The following is a 26636-nucleotide window of genomic DNA, read 5'->3' on the forward strand; positions in this document are numbered from 1 at the left end:
TAAATCTCCCCCATAGTGTCTATGACACCAATAGTAGGTTAGTTGCAGTTATCTGTAGGTGCCACAAGTCAGCTTAAGGGTTAATGTTGAGGCGGGGATATTGTCAGAGTCATGTGTGGATCCCTCTTACCGATTTCGTGTGCAGGAGTTGCTGTTCCCCCTGTTATCAGTAGCTGTCAGAGAGCGGTGGTGTGGCTGGTGCTGAACAATCCCGGCAGCTCAGTCGGGCTGATCGGGAGCATCGCGGTGAAATCGCGATCTTCTGATCAGCTAGAATGCGAGCGGAGGGTGCCTTACCTGCCCTCGTTGTGTCCGATTGGCGATTGATTGCTCCAAGCCTTAAATCCAGGCTTGAGCAATTGACCGCCGATAACACTGATCATTGCCGAGTTAATGCACGACAATGATCTGTGTAGCAGATCTGTGTGTGCAGTGCTATAGCCACTATAGGGGACTATAACACTGAAAAAAAAAAAGTGTGGAAAAAAAAGTTTATAAAGATCATTTAACCCCTTCCCTAATAAAAGTAAGAATCACCCCCCTTTTCCCATAAAAAAAAAAAACTGTGTAAATAAAAAGAAACGTGGTACGCCGCGTGCGGAAATGTCCGAACTATAAAAATATATTGTTAATTAAATCGCATGGTCAATGGTGTGCGCGCAAACACATTCCAAAGTCCAAAATAGCGTATTTTTGGTCACTTTTTATATAATGAAAAAATTAATAAAAGCGATCAAAAAGTCAGATCAATACAAAAATGGTACCAATAAAAACTTCAGATCACGGCGCAAAAAACTAGCCCTCTGACCGGTACATATGCAGAAAAATGAAGAACTTAAAGGGGTCAGAAGATGACAATTTTAAACAAAACATTTTCCTGCATGTAGTTATGATTTTATTCAGAAGTAATGCAAAATCAAACCTATATAAGTAGGGTATCATTTTAACCGTATGGACCTACAGAATAAAGATAAGGTGTCATTTTTACAGAAAAATGCACTGCGTAGAAACGGAAGCCCACAAAAGTTACGAAATGGCATTTTTTCTTCAATTTTGTCGCACAATGAATTTCTGTTAGAATTGGTGGCCCAAAAACTAAGCCAAAATATGGAATTTTAGGTGCAAAATTGAAAGCATTATGATTTTGAGAAGATGAGGAGGAGAAAATGAAAATGCAAAAACCAAAAAAAACCTGAGTCCTTAAGAGGTTAAATATCTCTCAGTATCAATTTCACCTCTCAGTCCCAATTAAATTTGTGAGGACCAAACATACAATCAAATATCTGGGAAAGAGATTCTCCCTGGCCCCTTGATTTACAGAAGGTATGCAATAGTATGGAAATCTTATATATTGTTTCTGATTTTAAAAATTAAATACTAAAATGTCTCCCTTTGCCTCAATATTTTGTTGCTCTCTGGGTCTCTCCACCCGTGCCCCCACCAATAGCTTCAATATAGATTATGACCAATTAATTCTCATGCCTAATTATGTCCCAGACTGTTGTATTATATCAATGATCTATATTCTTTTCTAGGTTTTCGATAAACAATAACATCATTGGCATATACGAAGATTTTGTCCTCTTTCCTCTGTGTCTCACCCCTAATCCTTCAATCTTACTGAATTATTGCCATCAAAGGTTTCAACACCAAACTAAAGAGCAGGGGAGAGAGAGAACAACCCTTGCCTTGTTCCTCTCAAAAGAGAAAAGTCTTCTGTACCTTCCACATTAATGAAAAACGGTGCCCGGGCATTCTTATATGCCATTTTAACCATCACAATTTTTTTTTTGATAATATTAAAAGAAAGGGAACTAAAAATTCAATAATACATTGAAATGATTGAGGTATCAAATCAAAATCTTAATTTAGGATTTTCCTAGTGTTATGACAGAAAATACAGATTTTATAAAGACAGGAGGCGAGTATCAAAGTGCATTATCTTTCTTTTTAATGCTCAATAGCAGAAAGAAAAGAACATGTACACATAACAACATGAAAGAAAAAAGATACATGGTCTCCTAGCAACCCTGCCAATCCCTAAGGATAATAACCAATCACATTAAAGTATCAGTAATATTAGATGACTCCGGCTCCACCTCTCTTTCTTTATGTCGAAACTGGAAATCGGAACTGGATATGGATCAACTTAACGACCAACTCATGAAGCCATCACTCTTCGACCGGCAGACCTCGACGACTGTCATCTCGAACAACCCCATCAGAGAACAGAATGGTGACTTTCCAATTGAAGGAAAGCAGTTCCAACCACGACCTAAGTCGCAACAGCCTAACAGACTAGAATCCTGAAAAATACAACGTAAGATACTATAGGGATGGGAAAGAGAGGGATGATACTCCCCTCCTGTCTTTATAAAATCTATGTTTTCCATCATAACACTAGGAAAATCCTAAATTTTATGGCAGACAGGAGGCTTGTATCAAAGTGCAAGTTTAAAGTAAATCATAATACAAGCATCTGAAACGTACAACAGAATAACATTATAACATTATAAACAACAGAATAACATTATAAAACAGACATTGAAACATGACTTTCAGACCTAAAGTAAAACGTTCTGGAAGTAGTTTCTGATGACCAATTCGCCACCTTCAATATATCAGAAAGGGAACCTCCTGTCTGGACTACTTTGGTAGACATGGCACTTCTAGTAGAGTGTGCCTTAAACTGAGATGTGTCAATACTGGCCATGTACATAGTCTGCCTAACCCAACAAGCCAAGGTTTGTGAGGAAACTGGTAGGTGAACAGAAAGAAATTGAGAAGAGTGAAGTTGAGAGAGAGAGAGAAGAGGACCTGAGCGAAGCCGTTCTATTCTCATAAGACTTTAAGCAGGAAAGTGATCTGGACAGATAAAAAAACGACCATAAATCTGTTTTTGTACAGCGATATAAGGAGAATTGAACTCTATGAGCAGTATACTGTCTGTGAGATATCGAGAGCTCTAACATCCCAAATGCGTTTAATAGAAACTAGACAAAGTAACATTGACAATTTTAAGGATAACAACTTAAGAGATAAGTCAACATTGTCTTTCCAAAAGGAAAACCTGTTTAGGATAAGCGAAACATCCCAAGTAATCTGATATCTTCTGTACCATCTATCAGAATATGGTGTGCTGAGATAGCAGATCTATATACATTAATAGTTCTATATGCCTTACCTGAATCAAAAGCCTCAGAAAGGTAATTCACAACACAGGATACAGGGGCATGTACGGGATCCACTTGTGAGAACCAACGAACCCAAAATTCCCAGGCTGATTGGTACACCGATCTGGTACCTGGAGCCCATGCATCTCGTATGAGGTCTCTAGTCGACCGTGAAATTCTGACACCAGATGATGATGTCCCGAAATCAACCATGTTATCAAAGGGTAACAGACCAGACATCACTAATGGGTGAAATTCTGACCTCGGACCTTGAAGAACTGAAGGAAATTGGGGACAAACCATTGGATAATCTATGGTCATCTCCAGAATTTGGGGAAACCAAGTCTGAGTCGGCCACCAACAATACTCTGGGAATCATCGCAAATGGAGGGAAAGCGTACAGTGTTTCTTGTGGCCAATGTTGCAGGAATGCATCCGTTGCCCAAGCCAACAACCCCACAACGCGAGCAATAGCCCTCAGGGAACCTTATCGCTGCGTAATAAGGCCCACATTTCTTTGCGAATGACAGATAATTTCTTGGTCGGGAGACTTATGGTTGCCGACTGGGTATTTACTAGAAATCCCAAGAATTCTATTTCTTTGGAAGGAGAAAACACTGATTTCTTGTCGTTTATTAGAAACCATAACTCTGAAAGAAGTGAGACGGTCCAATTTAGGTGTGTTAACCCCTGTGGTTTTGTGTGTGCCATGATAAGTATATCGTCGAGATAAATTATTAGACCCACTCCCCGATCCCTTAATAAAGCCACTACTGGTTTCATCAGCTTGGTGAAACACCAAGGGGCTGATAAAAGACCAAATGGGAGGCATGTAAACTCCCACTTTTGGTCGTCCCAGATAAACTGAAGATACTGATGGAAAGAAGGGTGAATTGGGACTGTGAGTTAAGCATCCTTTAAATCGATCCTTACCAACCAGTCTTCTGGTAACAAAAGGTCTCTGAGTAAATGGATTCTCTCCATTTTGAAATGATGATATACTACTTTAAATCGATCCTTACCAACCAGTCTTCTGGTAACAAAAGGTCTCTGAGTAAATGGATTCCCTCCATGTTGAAATGACGATATACTACATACTCGTTCAGTGTTCTTAAATTGATTACCGGCCTGTGGCCGCTGTCCTTTTTCTTCACTAAGAAAATGTTGTTTAAGAGACTGGGATTTTGCATGGGAACTGATTTTATGGGCTTTTTTGCCTTAAGTTCCCGAATTTCTGACTGGATCAATTCCATATCTGCCTCTGAAAACTGAATGACATGTGGCCATTGGTATTGTACTGGTGTGGCCTTGAATTCCATTTGATAGCCCCTCACTACTTGCAAGATCCGTTAGTCTGATGTAATCATTGACCAGGCGTGGACAAAATACCGCAGTCTGCCCCCCCAATGGAATGTTCGTAGTTTGGAAGCTGGCATGACTCACTTGCACCTCTCGCCCTAGGGAAACCGCGTGGTCCACCTTGAGCCCTCCAGGGCCTTCCACGGGCTGGGAAGATGGGAGCGAATGGTTGTGTTGCGGCAACTGTGGGAAAGTGTGTCCTATCTTGATTGTACTGAATTGGGCCTCTATTGTAGGGTCTATAATAGGAGACCCAGCCTGAAGAGCGGCCCCTTCCTCTTTCAGCCTTTCCGAAAACCTTACTGTGCAAGGATTTTTTCAGGGATGTTTGAGCTTTATCCAAGCTGGAGTACAATCCAACAAATTTGTTAATATTTTTATTTATTTTTATCAATGAATCTCCAAAGAGAAGACCCTCAGATGATGGGCCTGGTTCATCCGTCGCCAGATGTGTCGATTGTGGATCCAAACGCATTAGAATGGATCTGTGACGTTCAGAAGACAAGGCCTTATTGGCATTACCCAAAAGGCACATAGCTCTCAGAGCCCAGCCTCGGAGGACCTCTGTGTCAACTGGTTCACCTGTAGCTACCTCTTGTTCTGACATATTAAAAATTTTGGAGAGGCCCCAATAAGTCCAACATTTTGTCCTGAACGGACCGGAAAGATCGATCAATCCCTTTCTTGGAATTTTTCCCTGTTTTAACCAAATATTTGATCAGGATTGGGTCCAACTCTGGGGTCAATGCTGCTTTACTATCGATGGAGGGTTGGGGACATTCCACCCTGAGTTTGTTCCTATAACTTTTATCTAATGGTTTTATGATCCAGGATTCAATATATTTTGAAACCTGTGGCAAAGGAACCCAATCCCCGGATCGCGGATGTTTGATATCATCTGGATCAAAAAACAGGACCCCTTGTGTGTCCAACACAGCATGGGTAGCATTATCACTGTAATAGGACCAGATGGATATTTTAATTCACCTATATATTCCTCCTCGTCTTCATTGCTGAAAACGTCAACATCTGAGGTTTCCGAAGCCACCTCCGACTCCTGATCAGAGTCATCTACATAGGAATCTGGTTTATTCCTTTTCGATCATGATGCCCGAAACACCGTTTCCACCTCACGGACAGAGGGTCTGTCACTGCCAGCCCGGCCCAGAAACGCGTTGTGTGTTAATAAAACAGTTAATCTTACTTTCCCTGGTCAAGTTCTTTGGAATCTTCATCCTATTGGCTGCACGGACATCTAAATCCAAGACCCATAGTGTGATATCTTCTACTCATTCATTTTTGTCTCTCATGAGGCACTGTGGTCTTAGGTATTTTCCTTCTCCGGATAGTTAATCCCAAACATCATGGGACACCGAAGAGGTATCTCTGTCTGAACAATAATTTCTCTTCCTGTCAGACCTGCTGGGTCTTATCAAGCATGAGGCTTGGTTAGATTTGGATCGATCTGCCTGCGACATATTAGCAATATCAATCGTATCCTGGCGGGATTGGGCAATAGCCATAGAAACCGATTTTGAAATATTGTCATTCATGGAAACCATGGCTGAGGCCAAGGCAGAATGTACAGAATGGTTCACTTATTGTTGAATTTGATCAGTAGTCAAAAATTCAGGGTACTGTAACTGGGAAGATTTATCTTCCAGAGCCATATCTATCTTGTCATGAGACAGATTAAGCAATTGTAGAATAAGGACAAATCACACACTTTAAAGCACTGTGTACAGTATATGACAATTGGGAAATATGCATCCAGTTATGCTTGTGGGCTGTGGAGAGAAGACAAGGAACAACAATAAAGAAATGTTAAATAATGTAAAATAGGGTAATAAACAATAATAGTAATATTTCAAATGTGCCTACAAAAACATTTCAGTGCATGCCAATATACGTTAATATGCGCTAATATATGTGCAAATTCCACTCCTGTATGTGCGCTGTGCAGCTACGGGAGCACACGCGCACCTCTTGCGAGAACAGCGCCGCAGTGCGACGCGCAACTACAGGTGTGAGAAGCGCGAAGCTGTGATCGCGAGATGATGGGGACTAAGAAGAAGATGTCACTGCTACAATGGCGGAACCTACTATACCAATGTAACGGGACTCAGAGAGGCTGCGCTGCATCCACTCTGAGGACGGATCAGGAATTGGACACCAGTGTACACACTACATACACCGAATCCAAGGGGACTAAATAGGAGTGAAAAAACCAAATAGTAGTAAAAACACAGGGCACTACACAGGATGTCTAAACAGCAATCTGACTATGACCGCAGTAATACTATGCTGGAAGAAAAGAATTGGGGAATTGGAATACAATTCCCTTATTCAACATGGAAACATAGAACCCAATGAATGTCCATATAAGATTAACCCAACAAATAAAAACACTCACAAGAATGTGGATAACAAGGCCGCGATGTTTATTGAACAGTATAATAAAATAATAATAATTCTTTATTAAAATAATTTTTATCTATAAATGTAAGAAGTAAATAAACAGAAGTAAATAAGAAGAGTACAATTAATTAAAATAAATAAAAATAAAAAAAACATGTCCACTCGAGAATCGAGCGACTAACCCTAAGATAAATATTGCGACTAGAAAATACCTAAAATGGAAAATAAATTGGAGGGGGGGAAGGGAGGGGCAGCTTTAAAACCGCCGTCTGCAGCGCAAGACGCGGTGATGAAATAAATAAATTCCAGAAGGTACCTCGAGAGGCGGCTAGCCAATCAGGTAAGAGATAATAACTGTCAATGCACATGCATAAACAGTTATTATAATTTTTTTTATACTTTATTTAATATATATATATATATATATATATATATATATATATATATATAATAACAATAGACCTATGAATAAAATTAGTGGTTTACCCAAACATTGAACCCAATATGGGTTCATGTTTCCATGGTGCCCCAATCTTTATTCATTGGGGTCCTTACAATACATCACACTACTAAGACAGCCAAAAAATACTTATCTTGATCCCTGCTATGAGCAGAAAGAAAGTGGGAGAGGTGGAGCCAGAGTCATCTAATATTACTGATAATTGGATGTGATTGGTTATTATCCTTAGAGATTGGCATGGTTGCTAGGAGACCATGTATCTTTTTTCTTTCATGCTATTATGTGTACATGTTCTTTTCTTTCTGCTATTGAGCATTAAAATGGAAGCTAATGCACGTTTAAACGAGCCTCCTGTCTGCCATAAAATGACAGATTAAGTTTGTCATCTGTTTAACCAGTAGAGATAATCATCCCGGTTGGTTAGCGCATTCAAATATAAATTAAAAAAAGAAAAAAAAATACAATAAAAAAAAAAAAAAGAAGCAAAGAAAAATGTTCAGTATTGAACCTAAATATAATATGAGCAAGAAAATAACAAGCAGATGGCTGCGTTTGTGGTGTCTCTATCAATATATGATGAAAGATAGTCATAATTAATAGCGTATATGTATTTCCAGTTATTTGCTATAATAAAAAATTTGGTAATCGAAGGAAGACTATTCATGCCTCCAAATGATTGTGTTATTACATACCTCTGGTACAGTAACAAGAACGATAATGTGTAGATAGTCGTTCTACAATCTGTCGGTTTGTCGTCTCCGCGTGCTCCAATATAATCAAGCAATACACAACAATAGGTGGGTGATTATGTGCCTGAGCTTCTTCATTTCTAATATTAAACCTTTATTACAGTTTAGGGCAGTGATTCCCAATCGCGGTGCCGCGGCACACGTGTGTGCCGTTCAGCACTGCCCGTGGTGCCGCGGGATTTTGCCGTGATTTTTTTTATTTTTTGCTATATTTCTTTTTTTTTTAAATGTCCCGCCCCGGCCTGACGGCGCAGGGGGGACGGGAAGTCTGCGTGCGCACTGCGCACACAGCATCCCCCTGCATCTCCTGTGTTCCCCTCCGTCTGCCGCGTGACCCGTGTTCTCCTCCTTCCCCCTCTGTTCCCTGTGTCCCCCGCGTCCCCCTCCTTCACTCTCCGTCTCCTGCGTCCCCCTCTCCCTTGCGGCGCAGTGAGCCGGATATGGTGCCCTGGGGCGGAACGAGCTGCACCTGCGCTGGACTCCAGTGCCTCCTGTGGAACTGCAAGCTGCGCGGGCCGGCTTGCTTAACCCCTTAATGACGCAGGACGTATTTTTACGTCCTGCGCCGGCTCCCGCGATATGAAGCGGGATCGCGCCGCGACCCCGCATCATATCGCATCGGTCCCGGCACTAATCAACGGCCGGGACCCGCGGCTAATACCACACATCGCCGATCGCGGCGATGTGCGGTATTAACCCTTTAGAAGCGGCGGTCAAAGCTGACCGCCGCTTCTAAAGTGAAACTGAAAGTGACCCGGCTGCTCAGTCGGGCTGTTCGGGACCGCCGCGGTGAAATCGCGGCGTCCCGAACAGCTGATCGGACACCGGGAGGGCCCTTACCTGCCTCCCCGGTGTCCGATCGATGAATGACTGCTCCGTGCCTGAGATCCAGGCAGGAGCAGTCAAGCGCCGATAATGCTGATCACAGGCGTGTTAATACACGCCAGTGATCAGCATAGGAGATCAGTGTGTGCAGTGTTATAGGTCCCTATGGGACCTATAACACTGCAAAAAAAAAGTGTTAATAAAGGTCATTTAACCCCTTCCCTAGTAAAAGTTTGAATCACCCCCCTTTTCCCATAAAAAAAATAAAACTGTAAAAAAAATAAAAAATAAACATATGTGGTATCGCCGCGTGCATAAATGTCCAAACTATAAAAATATATCATTAATTAAGCCGTACGGTCAATGGCGTACGCGCAAAAAAATTCCAAAGTCCAAAAAAGCGTATTTTGGTCACTTTTTATACCATTAAAAAATGAATAAAAAGTGATCAAAAAGTCCGATCAAAACAAAAATCATACCGATAAAAACTTCAGATCACGGCGCAAAAAATTAGTCCTCATACCGCCCCGTATGTGGAAAAATAAAAAAGTTATAGGGGTCAGAAGATGACATTTTTAAACGTATAAATTTTTTATGATTTTTTCAAGAAGTGCGACAAAATCAAACCTATATAAGTAGGGTATCATTTTAACCGTATGGACCTAAAGAATAATGATAAGGTTTAATTTTTACCGAAATATGCACTGCGTAGAAACGGAAGCCCCCAAAAGTTACAAAATGGCGTTTTTTTTCCGATTTTGTCGCACAATGATTTTTTTTTCCTTTTCGCCGTGCATTTTTGGGTAAAATGACTAATGTCACTGCAAAGTAGAATTGGCGACGCAAAAAATAAGCCATAATATGGATTTTTAGGTGGAAAATTGAAAGGGTTATGATTTTTAAAAGGTAAGGAGGAAAAAACGAAAGTGCAAAAACGGAAAAGCCCTGAGTCCTTAAGGGGTTAAGGTACCGTACCCTTTCAACCCCTCTGTTCACCTTCTCAACCCTGTCTAAATCCCCCCACCGTCACCCAGGTCCACCCTCTACCTCCCCCCCCCCCCCGACCCCGTCACTCATGTCCACCCCCCCTGTCAGCCATGTCTGCCTTGTCTACCTCCCTGTCCATCTCTATCACCCATGTCCACCCCCCCTGTCACCCATGTAATCCCTCCCTGTCACCCATGTCCACCCCCCCCGTCACCCATGTCCACCCCCCCCGTCACCCATGTCCACCCCCCCAGTCACCCATGTCCACCCCCCCAGTCACCCATGTAATCCCCCCGTCACCCATGTCCACCCCCCCTGTCACCCATGTCCACCCCCCCTGTCACCCATGTCCACCCCCCCGTCAGCCATGTCCACCTGGTCCACCTCCCTGTCCATCTCTATCACCCATGTCCACCCCCCCCTGTCACCCATGTAATCCCCCCCTGTCACCCATGTCCACCCCCCCGTCACCCATGTCCACCCCCCCCTGTCAGCCATGACCGCCTGGTCCACCTCCCTGTCCATCTCTATCACCCATGTCCACCCCCCTGTCACCCATGTCCACCCTCCCTGTCACCCATGTCCACCCCCTCAGTCACCCATGTCCACCCCCCCTGTCAGCCATGTCTGCCTTGTCCACCTCCCTGTCCATTTCTATCAACCATGTCCACCCCCCCTTTCACCCATGGAATCCCTCCCTGTCACCCATGTAATCCCCCACTGTCACCCATGTAATCCCCTCTGTCACCCATGTCCACCCCCCTGTCACCCATGTCCACCCCCCTGTCACCCATGTCCACCCCCCCCTGTCACCCATGTCCACCCCCCCGTCACCCATGTCCACCCTCCCGTCACCCATGTCCACCCCCTCAGTCACCCATGTCCGCCTTGTCCACCTCCCTATCCATCTCTATCACCCATGTCTACCCCCCTGTCACCCATGTAATCCCTCCCTGTCACCCATGTAATCCCCCCCCTGTCACCCATGTAATCCCCACTGTCACCCATGTCCACCCCCCCTGTCACCCATGTCCACCCCCCCTGTCACCCATGTCCACCCCCTCAGTCACCCATGTCCACCCCCCCAGTCACCCATGTCCACCCCCCCAGTCACCCATGTCCACCCCCTCAGTCACCCATGTCCACCCCCCCAGTCACCCATGTCCACCCCCCCAGTCACCCATGTCCACACCCCCCCAGTCACCCATGTCCACCCTTCCCTGTCACCCATGTCCACCCTTCCCTGTCACCCATGTCCACACCCTCAGTCACCCATGTCCGCCTTGTCCACCTCCCTGTCCATCTCTATCACCCATGTCTACCCCCCCCTGTCACCCATGTAATCCCTCCCTGTCACCCATGTAATCCCCCCCTGTCACCCATGTAATCCCCCCCTGTCACCCATGTAATCCCCCCTGTCACCCATGTCCACCCCCCCTGTCACCCATGTCCACCCCCCCAGTCACCCATGTCCACCCCCCCAGTCACCCATGTCCACCCCCCCCAGTCACCCATGTCCACCCCCCCCAGTCACCCATGTCCACCCCCCCAGTCACCCATGTCCACCCCCCCAGTCACCCATGTCCACCCCCCCAGTCACCCATGTCCACCCCCCCAGTCACCCATGTCCACCCCCCCAGTCACCCATGTCCACACCCCCCCAGTCACCCATGTCCACCCTTCCCTGTCACCCATGTCCACCCTTCCCTGTCACCCATGTCCACCCTTCCCTGTCACCCATGTCCACCCTTCCCTGTCCACCCTTCCCTGTCACCCATGTCCACCCTTCCCTGTCACCCATGTCCACCCTTCCCTGTCACCCATGTCCACCCTTCCCTGTCACCCATGTCCACCCTTCCCTGTCACCCATGTCCACACCCTCAGTCACCCATGTCCGCCTTGTCCACCTCCCTGTCCATCTCTATCACCCATGTCTACTCCCCCCTGTCACCCATGTAATCCCTCCCTGTCACCCATGTAATCCCCCCCCCTGTCACCCATGTAATCCCCCCCTGTCACCCATGTCCACCCCCCCTGTCACCCATGTCCACCCCCCCCTGTCACCCATGTCCACCCCCCCTGTCACCCATGTCCACCCCCCCTGTCACCCATGTCCACCCCCCCAGTCACCCATGTCCACCCCCCCCAGTCACCCATGTCCACCCCCCCAGTCACCCATGTCCACACCCCCCCAGTCACCCATGTCCACCCTCCCTGTCACCCATGTCCACCCTTCCCTGTCACCCATGTCCACCCTTCCCTGTCACCCATGTCCACCCTTCCCTGTCACCCATGTCCACCCTTCCCTGTCACCCATGTCCACCCTTGCCTGTCACCCATGTTCACCTTCCTGTCACCCATGTCCACCCCCCATCACTCATGTCCACCCGCACTCACACATGTCCCCCCACCTATCATTCCCATCACCCATGTCCACCCTCCTGTCATCCATGTCTGCCTTGTCCACTCCCCTGTCCATCCCTGTCACTCATGTCTACCCCCGTAGTCTACTGTCACCCATGTCCACCCTCCTGTTCATCCATCTGTCCCTTTGTTACCCCAGTCCACCCCTCTCTGTCACTCCTGTCCCTCTTTTACCCCCTTGTCCACCCCTCTGACCCCCTGTCCACCCTCCTGTCACCCATGTCCACCCCCTGTCCACCCCTCTGTCACCCCTATGCCCCCGTCACCCATGTTCACTCTTCTACACCCATCTATCACCCTTGTACACCTCTCTACACCCCTCTGTACACTCCTCTACACCCCTCTGTCACCCATGTTCACTTCTCTACAACCCTCTGTCACCCATGTACACTTCTCTACAACCATCTGTCACCCATGTACACCCATCTGTCACCCATGTACACTCATCTATACCCCTCTGTCACCCATGTACACTCCTCTACACCCCTCTGTCACCCATGTACACTCCTCTACACACCTCTGTCACCCATGTACACCCATCTGTCACCCATGTACACTCCTCTCTAGCCCTCTGTCACCCATGTACACTCCTCTACACCCCTCTGTCACCCATGTACACTCCTCTCTACCCCTCTGTCACCCATGTACACCCATCTTTCACCCATGTACACTCCTCTACACCCCTCTGTCACCCATGTACACCCATCTTTCACCCATGTACACTCCTCTACACCCCTCTGTCACCCATGTACACTTCTCTACACCCCTTTGTCACCCATGTACACCCATCTATCACACATGTACACTCCTCTGTCACCCATGTACACTCCTCTCTACCGCTCTGTCAGCCATGTACACTCCTCTCTACCCCTCTGTCACCCATGTACACCCCTCTGTCACCCATGTACACTCCTCTACACCCCTCTGTCACCCATGTACACTTCTCTACACCCCTCTGTCACCCATGTACACTCCTCTACACCCGTCACCCATGTACGCTCCTATACACCCCTTTGTACATTCCTCTACATCCCTTTCACACATGTATGCTCCTCTACACCCCTGTCGCCCATGTACACTCCTCTACACCCCTGTCACCCATGTACACTCTTCTGCACCCCTCTGTCACCCATGTACACTCCTCTACACCCCTGTCACCCATGTACACTCTTCTGCACCCCTCTGTCACCCATGTACACTCCTCTATACCCCTCTGTCACTCATGTACACTCCTCTACACCCCTCAGTCACCCATGTACACCCATCTGTCACCCATGTACACTGCTCTACACCCCTCTTTCACCCATGTACACCCATCTGTCACCCATGTACACTCCTCTACACCCTTCTGTCACCCATGTACACCCAAGTACACTCCTCTACACCCCTCTTTCACCCATGTACACTCCTCTACACCCTTCTGTCACCCATGTACACCCATCTGTCACCCATGTACACTCCTCTACACCCATCTGTCACCAATGTACACTCCTCTACACCCCTCTGTCACCCATGTACACCCATCTGTCACCCATGTACACTCCTCTACACCCCTCTGTCACTCATGTACACTCCTCTATACCCCTCTGTCACCCATGTACACTCCTCTACACCCCTCTGTCACCCATGTACACCCATCTGTCACCCATGTACACTCCTCTACACCCCACTGTCACCTATGTACACCCATCTGTCACCCATGTACACTCCTCTACACCCCTCTGTCACCCATGTACACCCATCTGTCACTCATGAACACTCCTCTAAACCCCTCTGTACACTCCTCTACACCCCTGTCACCCATGTACGCTCCTCTACACCCCTGTCGCCCATGTATGCTCCTCTACACCCCTGTCGCCCATGTATGCTCCTCTACACCCCTGTCACCCATGTATGCTCCTCTACACCCCTGTCACCCATGTATGCTCCTCTACACCCCTGTCACCTATGTATGCTCCTCTACACCCCTGTCACCCATGTATGCTCCTCTACACCCCTGTCACCCATGTATGCTCCTCTACACCCCTGTCACCCATGTACGCTCCTCTATACCCCTGTCACTCATGTACGCTCCTCTACACCACTGTCACCCATGTACACTCCTCTACACCACTGTCACCCATGTACGCTTCTCTACACCCCTCTGTACACTCCTCTAAACCCCTCTGTCACCCATGTCCACCCCTCTACACCCCTCTGTCACCCATGTAAAAAAAAAAAAGAAAAAAAAGCTTGGCGCCTAATAGGTTTGTTTTGCAGGTTTAACGGTGAAGAATTGTGTGTGGAATAAATCGTGATGATGGCCCAGACCAGATGGAGAAGAGAAGGCAACGATGCAAATTAGAGAAGACGTCATTGGTGAGTTGCTGTATAAAGCAGCACTTTAAACTACATACCCACTGATAAATAGATATAGTGCATTGCGTTTTTTACCGTTTTTTCTTTTTTTTTTTTTTTCTTGCTCGTCAACCTCGGTAGGGGTGCCCCGTGGAAAAAAAAATTTCCGAGGTGTGCCCCGACCCGAAAAAGGTTGGGAAACACTGGTTTAGGGAAATGTGTCAGCCAAGCATTCCCAAAGTTTTCTGACCTTGGTGCCTCTGTTCATGCACCATGCGAACTCCTGTTCATTGATGTAATATCTCAAAACCATATCTACAATTTCTTTAATCTCTGGGGTTTTCTCTGTTTTCCAATAATTGGCTATAAATGTTCTGGTGGCAGTACAAATGTGACTGATTGGCGTTCTAAATGATACATGAAGTTCAACAGGTATATTTCTGGGGTAAGAATATCTGATTCAGATGTCAGTGTGAAGAATAAAAGCTTCAATCTTGGAATATTTTCCTTAGCTTTGGGCATTCCCCAAATATGTGTAGCATATTACCTGCCATATTACAGTTTCTCCAGCATAGGTTAGAACAGTTTATGTAGCTTCACTGGAGTATAGTACCATTGTATGAGGTCTTGTAATATTGCCCACTATGGTTTGAGCACTCAGTAGATGATTTCAGTACATTGTAGGCCTGATAACATTCATTCAAAGTAAAAAGTATTCTTTAGTATATGTTCCGCTTTCTGAAGTATGAAAATATTTTGGGGAATTGATCTTTATTCAATAGATCATAGATGTTTTTTTGGGCTTTTTTGTAATTTATCTGATGTGGGGTTGTAATGAGATCCAACAAGCTTTGTTTCATAGACGTTAGAGGGATTTTTTTTCCCAATACCTATCTACAACTTTATATGTAGCTTTGACTCGGGCCTGTTAAGGCGAATCTTCGCTTTAATTTGATAAAACTCAATAATTTCCCACTATCTACCATGTCATCTATGTACATAATTCCCTTGTTTTGCCATGCTAAAGTGGATTTTATATTAGATATGTGGGGAAGTATGGATATTTTAATTCTGGTTTCAGGCTGATTATATTCCTTATGCTTTAAAATAGATGGGAGTTTGTAGGCCGTGAGCGAAGATTGGACAGTGAATAAAGATTTGAAGTTCATATCTCTAGTTTGTTTTGCGTTTGTCAGTATAGTGGCCCAATCCGGAATTTTAAGGATGGAGCTTTCTATTAACGCCCATGGTTTCTGTTGAGCGGTTGGAGACAGCCAGTGTAAAGATTGAGCCAATAGGGATGATTTGTCTACTAATCTATTTGCTATTAGTTCACATACATTTTAACATCTACATTTAGTAGGGATATCAGGATATCTAAAATTTGCAGGTGTGGTGGATCCCTTCCGGGTTTTGAAAGTGTAATCATTCGGGCCTTTAACATATCCATCAGAAACGGCCCATCTATAAAGGTTCTGTGAAAGATGTAGTGAGTCTCGATAATAGAGTGTCAAGGAAGGTTTGGTAATATTCTGTACTGAAGCCATCTGGGCCTGGGGGCTTTCTTTGTTTGCATGGATTTGATGGTTAATTTGACTTCATTATTTGTGAATGGAAGTGTCAGTTTGTCAGCTATGTCAGTCTACATGTGGTGGTTCACTTTGGTTAAAATATTGCTCATTGTCAAACATTGAGGGCTGGTGGGTGTTAGGGTCATGCTTTAGGTTATAAGTTTATTATAGTATGAGGCTATAGTGTTGGCCATGTCCATGGGGTTAAGAGTTTTTTCATTTGTCTCATCAAGAAGTAAGTACTGAATCTTGTGTGCTGTTTGAGGGCCTTTAGCTCTCTGGGCTGTGAATCTAGTATTTTTGTTTAGCAAACTATAGTAATTTCCCTTTGATTTTTCCGATTCTTTTGCAACATCTCTCATTAAAATATTGTAAAGCTTTAGTCTAGTTTCTCTCAGGGCCTGTGTGATCTGTATGGAATCATCTGATTTGTGTTTTCATTCTACTTCTGTGAGGTTGGTTAGTGTTTTGTTAATCTCTGCATTATGTTTCTTTTTGAAACGGGCAGCCTGCTGAATAAGGATTCCCCTATTTATGCGCTCTCTCTGTAAGTGGATTATCTACAGAATTATTGTAAAAATATTCTTTAAGCTCTTTGTTTATTCTTTTTTGAGTTTCTGGCAAAGAGATAATGTAAGAATTCACTTTCAATGATGGGTTGAGTATGTTATATCTTAGTGATTAGAGATGAACGAAATTTTAAAAATACAACACAGAACCCTAGGGGGTCACCAATTCCTTCTCATGGTGTGTCTATGTTAAAATATATGCTTTATTAAACTCAATTAAAATGTATGAAGGGCAATAAGATTAAAACTACCGTCTTTGTTGTCTTGTTTCGTTATTTATAAATTCCTTGACATCAAAAATGGTGCACGGTAGCATTAACTGGTGGCAGGGCTATTGTATGTACATTCAATGATCAATAGCATCAGCATATGAGACTAGAAATATCCCATTTATTTATAGGGTGATATGATTAGGGTTCGTGGTTCTTTAATCACTAAGATGGGATATCCCACTATCCTTTTGTACACTACAGTCTGTGGGCTTAATGTAGCCTTAGTGACCAAACAATAAAGCTACCTATCTGCTACCTGTGAGTTTAGTTTTACAGCCTTTTACTTACAAAAGCTGATCCATTGTGGGCTTTTTTTTTATTTATTGATGTCAATATACTGTGTTAGTCACTTACTTGTAATGTCTGGATATTTTAGCAGGATGATGATCGCGTATCTCAGTGAGGTGCTCGTGGTCTCTGTCGCAGCCAAAAACATTTGGATCAGATTGCTAATTAGATTTTCATAGTTGAATTCTGTAGTGGAATTGCCTTTTTCCTAGGAAGAAAAAAGTTAGAGTTAACAGGGAATTTACTTAATCTCATTTATGCTAGACTAAACTACCAAATTTATGTAGAGGTACAGGGCTTCTAATGCATTACTTCAGACCCTTTCACTTTTTTCACATTATATTTTGTGGCCTTGTTCTAAAAATCAATCAATCAAGTTTTCCCTCCATCAATCTGCACTTAATACCTCATAATGACAAAGGGTACACAGAATGTTAGAAATCTTTACTAATTTATTGAAAAGAAAAAACAAAGATATTGCACTTGCATAAGTATCCTTTACTCAGTACTTACAGTCCCTTGCAAAAGTATTCACCCCCTTGACTTTTTTTGTATTTTGGTGCCTCGCAGCCTGGAATTAACATGGATTGTTTGAGGATTTTGATCATTTAATTTACAGAACATACCCACAACTTTGAAGATCTGTTTTTTTTTTATTTATTTATTGTGAAGCAAATGACAAATAGAAGAAAATAACAGGAAAAAGTCAATGTGCATAACTATTCACCCTCCTAAAGTCAATACTTTGTAGAGCCACCTTGTGCGGCAATTACAGCTCCAAGTCGCTTTGGATAAGTCTCTATGAGCTTGCCACATCTTACCACTGGGATTTTTGCCCATTCCTTCTTGCTAAACTGCTCCAGGTACTTCAAATTGGATGGTTTGCGCTTGTGAACAGCAATCTTTCAGTCTGACCACATATTTTTGATTGGATTGAGATCTGGGCTTTGACTAGGCCATTCCAACACATTTACATGTTTCCCCTTAAACCACTCAAGGGTTGCTTTAGCAGTGTGTTTGGGGTAATTGTCCTGCTGGAAGGTGAACCTCCATCCTAGCCTCAAATCATGCACAGAGTGGTACAGGTTTTGCTCAAGAATATCAATGTATTTAGCACCATCCATCTTTCCCTCAACTCTGAACAGTTTTCCAGTCCCGGCTGTTGAAAAACATCCCCACAGCATGATGCCGCTACCACTATGTTTCACTGTGGAGATGGTGTTCTTTAGGTGATGTGATGTGTTGGGTTTGCGCTAGACATAACATTTTCTTTGATGGCAGAAAAGTTCAATTTTAGTCTTATCAGACGAGAGCACCTTCTTCCATACATTTTGGGAGTCTCCCACATGCCTTTTTGCAAACTCAAAACGTGCCTTGTTGTTTTTAGCTTAAAGTAATGGCTTTCTTCTGGACACTCTGCCATTAAGCACAACTCTATGGAGTGTACGGCTTATTGTCATCCTATGTGCAGATACTCCAGTCTCTGCTGTGTAACTGCAGCTCCTTCGTTGTTACCTTAGTTCTCCGTGCTGCCTCTCAGATTAATGCCCTCCTTGCCTGGTCTGTGAGTTTTGGTGGGCGGCTGTCTCTTGGCAGGTTTGCTGTTGTGCCATGTTCTTTCCATTTGGTCATGATAGATTTGATGGCGCTCCTGGGGATCATCAAAGATTTGGATATTTTTTTTTTTATAAAATAACCCTGACTTGTACTTCTCAACAACATTGTCCCTTACTTGTTTAGAGAGTTCCTTGGTCTTCATGGCACTGTTTGGTTACTGATGCCTCTTGCTTAGGTGTTGCAGCCTCTGGGGCCTTTCAAAAAAGGTGTGTAAATGTATTGACAGATCATGTGACACTTAGATTCCACTTAGGTGGACATCATTTCACTATGCGACTTCTGAAGGTAATTGGTTGCACCAGAGCTTTTTATGGGCATCCTAACAAAGGGGGTGAATACATCCACACATGCCAATTTTCAGTTTTCTATTTCTAAACAACAGTTTTATTTATTTTTCTCATTTCACTTCACCAACTTCATCACAAAATTCAGATTAATAAAGCATTGAACTTAAGGCTGTAATGTACCAAAATACGAAAAAAAAGTCAAGAGGGTGAATATTTTTGCAAGGCACTGTAGTTGAGGCACCTTTGGCAGAGATTACAGCCGTCAGTCTTCTTTGGTATGATGTCACAGGGTTTCCACATAAGGCCACTGTCATACCGACTAGATTTTGTGGAGTACCGCAGTGATGGTTGACCTTCTGGAAGTTTCTTCCATCTGCACAAAGTTTCTTTGGAGCTCAGCTAGAGTGACCATTAGCCTTGGTCACCTCTCTTAGCAAGGCCCTTCTCTCCCGATTACATAGTTTGGTATGGCGGCAGGCTATATTAAAAGTCCTGATTGTTTGAAACTAATTTAAGAATTCCGGAGGCTTGATTTTGTAGCCTTCTCCAGATATGTGCCTCCACACAATTCTGTCCCCGAGCTTTACAGGCAGTTCTTTTCATCTCATTGCTTGGTTGTTTCTCTGTGCATTGTCAACTGGGAGTTAACCACAAGCAAGTCTTTCCAAATCATGTCTAGTCAACTGAATTTACCAGTCCAAAAAGCACCAAAAAACATATTTACACAATAATAAAAAAAAAAAATCAAAACTGTAGAGGTTGCCTAAAAATGCAACCCACAGTATGCTGCAGAAACCCCACTAACCCATAGAGCATAACAAACAACACAACATAAAATGCTATGTGTGATAACAGCCTTGAAAACAAACTTCCCAAACTGCCAAGCTTACCTGGTTCATTTTTATGAGAAAACAATCAATATAATCTCTTGGACAATTCTCATCAAGGGTTTCCTCATGTGCTTTCACTTTCTCCATAGCATGCTTTCTCAATTTGTCAAAGTTTTTGAAAAGTCTTACATGTGGGCCTGGTAAATGCTTCAGCAAGTTTGGAGCTAAATCAAACATCTGTTAAAAAAGAAAGTAACATTCATACTTTTTATATCAATATACAGTTATGCACATAGGTTCAAATTCCCCAGGAAGATTTTTTAGGATGTGTGAAGTGGTCAAACATGCATGTCTGTTATTAGAAGACTAGGGCTTCAGGGCAGCTTTGGTTTAAGACATAAGCCTTGGATTAAAATTACTGTCTCTCTCAGCCTGCATTACAAAAAAAAAAAGTTTATTTGGTCGCACTGCAAGTTAATGAAACCCAAAAATCGCCATAATCATGCTCTAGATTAACTGATTGCCGACTAAGGACAGTCCGGTGTATGACGTGGGCTCCCGACTCGAGCCCGTGTCATACTGGCCAGCCCCATCTGATTCCTGTAGCTGGGGAACAGCGTTAAAAGACAACTGCAGCGGCATTACACTTATCCCCTATCCACAGGATAGGGGATAAGTGTTTGATTGCGGGGGGTCCGACCGCTGGGACCCCCCCCCCCCGATCTCCCTAATGGGGCGCTGCTATAAGCCCTCATGGTGAGCGCTAATGCGCGTAGCGTCGACCTAGAGGTCGACGGTGACGCCCCGTCTCCTCCCCGTCCCCATACAGTTCTATGGGGGATGCGGGGAGGCACGAATGCTGCCTCTCCCATAGAGATGTATGGAGGAGGTGTGCCGGCCGCAACGTCATGCTGCGGCTGGCACGCCCCCTGCACGGGACAGCCGCGGCCCCGTACAGGAGATCGCCGGGGGCCCCAGCGTTCGGACCCCCCGCGATCAAACACTTATCCCCTATCTTGAGGATAGGGGATAAGTGTTTGTATCGCTGCAGATGTCCTTTAATAGCCGACATGCGGTGATTGCCACGGCCGGCTATTAACCCTTTAGGGCTTACATCTTCTTCACTGCCGACTCCTGCACTGAGAAAGATAAAGCCTGGCAGGGCGCAGAGCACACATTGATCTGTTTGAGAAATCTAATGATTCCTCCTAAAAGTTCCCTAAGGGGACTAAAAGTGTAAAAAAAAAAAAAAAAAAGTTGAATAAAAAGTTACACCCATTAACCCCTTCCTTATTAAAAGTTTAAATCACCCCCCTTTTCCCAAATTCCATATAAAAAATATAACCATAATATAAATAAACATGTGGTATCGCCGTCTGCATAAAAGCCTGAACTATAAAATTATATTGTTAATTAAACCACACGGTCAATGGCGTACGTGCAAAAAAATTCCAAAGTCCAAAATAGCGTATTTTTGGTAACTTTTTATATCATAAATTTTTTTTAATAAAAAGCGATCAATACAAAAATGGTACCGATAAAAACTTCAGATCACGGCGCAAAAAAAGAGCCCTACCATGTCTTCCATATGCATAATGTCATTAACCTTCCCTATCCACGATACCACCGAGGGAGGCGTCCTTTTTTTCCAGAGCGGAGCAATACAAGCTCTGGCAGCCGTAACCAGATATCTGAGCAATGATCCTTTATGATGTAACAAAAATAATGCTGGTGTCAGTGCAATCTTCATCTGAGTAATTGTACCTATTAGTTCTATGACTCTTTTCCAAAAAGGGGCCAGTTCAGGACAGGACCAGAATATATGAAACAGTGATCCTGTTGAATTGCCATATCTCCAACACTGTTGACTCAGATGGGGCCAAATCTTATGTAGCATGCTGGGGACCCTGTACCATCTGGTAAGGATTTTAAAGCCTGCCTTTTGGTAATTTGTACAAATAGAAGAACAGTGTACTAGTGTAATTTTTTTTGTCTAATCTGGAATAGACAATGACATATCCAGGTCTTTTTCACATTTTTTTACATTCCCATTTACATTTAGAGGGTCATCTAAAGGAATAGACCAAATTGCGTAATCTTGGAGAGGGAATGTCGCACTGGTTCAGTGGCCCTGCAAAGCTTCTCAAAAGCTGTATCTGTTGTCTTAAGCAGCGGAGGTGCCAGTAGTGTTCTTAGAAAGTGGAAGAGTTGCAGAGAGTGGAGTGTCTGCAACTCTTCCACATGCTTTATGAATAGAACAGACAAGGGTCTGTTCTATTCATAAAGCATGCGTGCAGAAGGCCACATGTTTGCAATTCTCAAATGGTGGTCCCTAAAGAAATCCGCTGCAATCCATTGTTTGAATATCGGGTCAACTCACCCTGGCTAGAATTGGGGACTACCCAAAACTGGAAGCCAGTTGAGTCCAGAGGGACCATTTTTGCCTAATTTTTGTGTCCGCGCACACTCTGAGTGTAGCCCCGATGGTTGGGTGTTTCATCAATTTCAATGGCAGATTCTCACACCATGGAATGGCTTTTAGAGGGAACTTAGTTTCCAGCTGTACAATTAGCACCCAAGACTTCGCCGCTGACGGGTTACACCAATGGAGGACTCATGCCATATGCGATGCCATATAGTTCCCTTTAATGTGGGGTAGACCTATCCCCCCCATTTACTTTAGGTCATTATAAAGTTGATAGGTTTAAGAGCGGTGGTTTCCCACCCCAGATAAATAGCCGTCGTAATGAAATAACCTCCATAAAAAACTGAATGGAATTGTAATTGGTAGACATTGCATTAATTATAAGAATTTTGGGAGTATCGACACTTTAATAGCGCAACTCTATTAAACCAGAAGATGGACAATTAAGCCACGTCAAGCATTGGGTGGGGAGCAGATGCAGTAGTGGAATAAAACTAAGTTTAAATAGGTCACTAGGATCAGATGAAATTAAAACCCCTAAATATTTTATGTCCTGATTTGTCCATGTAAAACTAAACGAGTGCTTTAGCTGGGAAACCATTACCGTTGAGAGGGGTTATTAAGTGCTTCAGATTTTGAGTAGTTAATTTTGAAATTAGAATGTTTAGCAAAAACTTCAAATTCATGCAACAAGGTCGGGAGGGTAGTACCAGGTTTGGTTATAAAAAAATAAATCAGGAGGTCCGCATAAGCTGCTACTTCCACCTCCCACCTACCTCTAGGCCCTGAATATCTTGTGCTGGTCTAATTCTGCATAGAAATGGCTCCAAGATCAAAACAAAAATTAAAGGGGATAGGGGGCAGCCCTGCCTTGTTCCATTACATATTTTAAATTCCTCAGATAATGTGCCGTTTACCTGGACCCTGGCCGTAGGGTTGTCGTACATTGACAAAACCCAGCGCATAAAGCTTTCCTGCAGTCATATGGCCCGGAGTGATTCTTCCAAGAAGATCCAGTTCCCCCGATAGAAGGTATTCTCAGCATCCTGTTAATGCCCCTTGACCCGGCCAGCTGGATCAAATCAATAGCTTTAATTGTATTTATTCGGCCTCCCTGCCAGTCGAAAAAACTGCTTGATCTGGGTGGAAAATGTACTCCAACACCACCGCCAGTCTCCCGGCCAAGATTTTAGCGAACAGCTTAAGATTGCAATTTAAAAGAGATTTAGGTCTGAAGCTTCCCTTCCTTAGGGATAATAGTGATATGTGCTCGGGTGCCATTGGCTGGAAGTGAGCCCTCTAACGAAAGAGAGTTATTTGCTGCCAAAAAATGTGTCTGAAGTATGTTTATAAATCTCTTGTAGTAGCCCAGGGAGAAACTGTTCGGGCCAGGTGCCTTCCCTTCCGGTGTTGATCTTATTGCCTGGGCTAGCTCCATTTAAAAGAAATTTGACTAAGGGGCTTAATCTCTACTGTAATCAGTGCGTGGTCATAAAAAGTAATGGTATCTATAGCTGTGGAGAGTAGAATTTCGAAATCTTTATGTTTAAAAAAAAAAAAGTAATCTAATCTTGAATATGCATCATGTGGTACAGAGTAGTATGTAAAATCTAACAAATGCGCCAGGTATCAATCATTTGATATTCATGCAGTATATTTTGACATGTTCTTAACATAGTCTTAGGAAGGGAAGATTTACCTTTTGAATTATTTATCCTAGGATCTAGTGTGAAATTGAAATCTCACACTAAAATCAGAGTACCTTCAAAAAAATCATCCAGTTTGGCCAGAATTACCCTTAAGACCCCACCCTGTTTTATATTTGGTAGATATACTGAGGCTAAAGTATAAGTTTGTATTAAGACATTCCCTTTGATAAACAGAAAGTGCCCCTCCTTTTGCATATCTAGTTGTTCCCACGGAATATCTTTTGAAATTAAGATAGTTGTACCTTTTGATTTAGTGTTGGGTGTAGCTACAATATCCACATGGAAAGTGTCTATTGGTCAGTTTGAAACGATGATGCTAATGAGTTTCTTGTAGGAAAACAAAGTTTAATCGTTTTTTTCTTAAGTAATTTAACATAATTGACCATTTCCCGCTATTTAGTAGTCCCTTGACATTCATGGACCCAACCTTTATACTACCCATGTGTACCATTCTCTATAATGTTAAGTGTGGCTAAAAAAAACACACCAATCACTGAAAAGAAGGGAGAGGAGACAAAAAAAAATCCCTCACCCCAGTAATAATACAATAATTCAATAGTTCCATATATACCACTATGGTGGTAAACGCACATGGGGGACATTCATAGTTGTTGGTGTAGGTGAACGATTATGGTGTAAATGTGTAAAATGTATTAAATGGTAACATTGCATTTGATAAATTATGTACACGTTTCCTGAAATTTGAATGTAGTACCTCATTTCTGTGGTTAACTTGTTGCACAAGAATTTGAGACTTTTTACACCATGGAACAAAAATTTGTGACTTTTTATTCCATTGCGCAAACATTCGTGACTTTTTACCACCAAAAAAAAAATAACCAAGATGTGCCCTAGAAGAACAGCTTTCTGATTCTGTTTTATGCTCTGTTTTGATTCCACAGCCTGTGGAAAAAAAAAAGCTGCACTCAGCGTGTCAATTAAGCCTGACTGTGCTGGGAGGGAGCGCCAAGCTTGATTGGAATCCACCATGTCTTCTCCCCTATGAATGTACATAAAAATAAGGCATCATAGGCAGCATAGAAGAACAATGTCAGAACGCAGTTCTCCTTGACTGTCCGGTACTGGAGGGGCAGTTTGGACCTGCCAAGTTCCCTTTAAAAGGTTTGTCCTGGATTAAAAAGTATCCTTTCAAGTTAATGGCCCTAACAGTCAGCTAGTGGCTATGTGTGGGCCATCTCCTGTCATGATAAGGGGGGCAGGGAACAGGGAGTTAGTGAGCCCTAACTGTCCCTACAACCGCTGTCCCTTCCTATTGCCATCTGCCCTAAACGACCGATCAACAACCGCAAGGACGAACCCTATAATGCGCTAAAGTGCATGGGCGTCAATGCAAACAAAACAACCCAAACTGTACATGTCAGGAAACAAGTTAGAAACATAACGGGAATACTACAAAGCTACAAACAGATATACCATGCAGGATATAGCATACTAAAAAACAGTTTAAGGACCAGGATCAAGATAAACGTCAGACATGATAATATGAACAGACTCAATATGAGGCTAAGTATACTGGAGACAAAAACAGGAGATGCAGGGGATGAACTGGTTAACTGAATGTCAGAACACTAAACAGGCCAGGAAATCAAGAGCACTGTTCAGACTGGACTCTGAACAAGGAACACACTAGACACCTCACTTCAATCATGGAGGAACAACAATACTAAAGCCAAACAGTCTCCTAGCTAGCAGGCACACTCCACAGTGTGAACATGATACAAGACTAGGAGGAAACAACAATCCTAACTACAAGCATACTAGGGTACAGAAACAAGGCTATCTCACTCCTAGATAGCTTTATTAGCACAAGGCTCCAAACATGATTCTATCCTAGGAGATCCAGGATCAAACAAGGGTCAAAACAGGACTGACAAATGCACAGTGTTAACACAGACTACAAAATACTACAAAAATACTAAAACCCGACAAAGGTACTAAAACAAACCAGGCTAAAGTCTAGATATCAGATAGGACAGATAATCATGGTTATAAATCAGGATGCATGTGATCAGACCGACATAGTGAACATACTGCAAACATGGTCAGAATAACCGATGTAATTACCAGCCCAGAGCAGCACCTGATGAGGTCTTATATATCCTCCCAGTACTGAGGGGCTGGAAGGTTTACTCTTCCCAAACGAGGCAGAATAAACACAGAAATTGTTCAGACAGAAACATAATGTCTAAACAGGACCCAAAGCAGAAAAAATACAGATAATCGGACATTACACCTCCCTTTTTTTTATATATATTTTTATTAAATAATTTTCAACATATAAAACAAAATAATCAGAAAACAAAGCATCACATTAG

The 26636-nt window shown here is 43.5% G+C and overlaps 1 protein-coding gene across 1 annotated transcript in view; it reads right to left on the reverse strand.

Moving 5' to 3' along the window:
- Positions 1-26636, reverse strand: part of LOC130273485 (cytochrome P450 2C23-like) — a 71847-nt gene that overhangs the window by 15911 nt on the left and 29300 nt on the right. The window contains exons 5-6 of the mRNA XM_056520406.1: positions 20227-20403; positions 17499-17640 (exon numbers count right to left, since the gene is read on the reverse strand). Coding sequence (XP_056376381.1) covers positions 17499-17640; positions 20227-20403 — 319 coding nt within the window. The remainder of the gene's footprint in view (positions 1-17498; positions 17641-20226; positions 20404-26636) is intronic.

This window comes from Hyla sarda, chromosome 5 (assembly GCF_029499605.1).
Source record: "Hyla sarda isolate aHylSar1 chromosome 5, aHylSar1.hap1, whole genome shotgun sequence".
Taxonomy (NCBI): Eukaryota; Metazoa; Chordata; class Amphibia; order Anura; family Hylidae; genus Hyla; species Hyla sarda.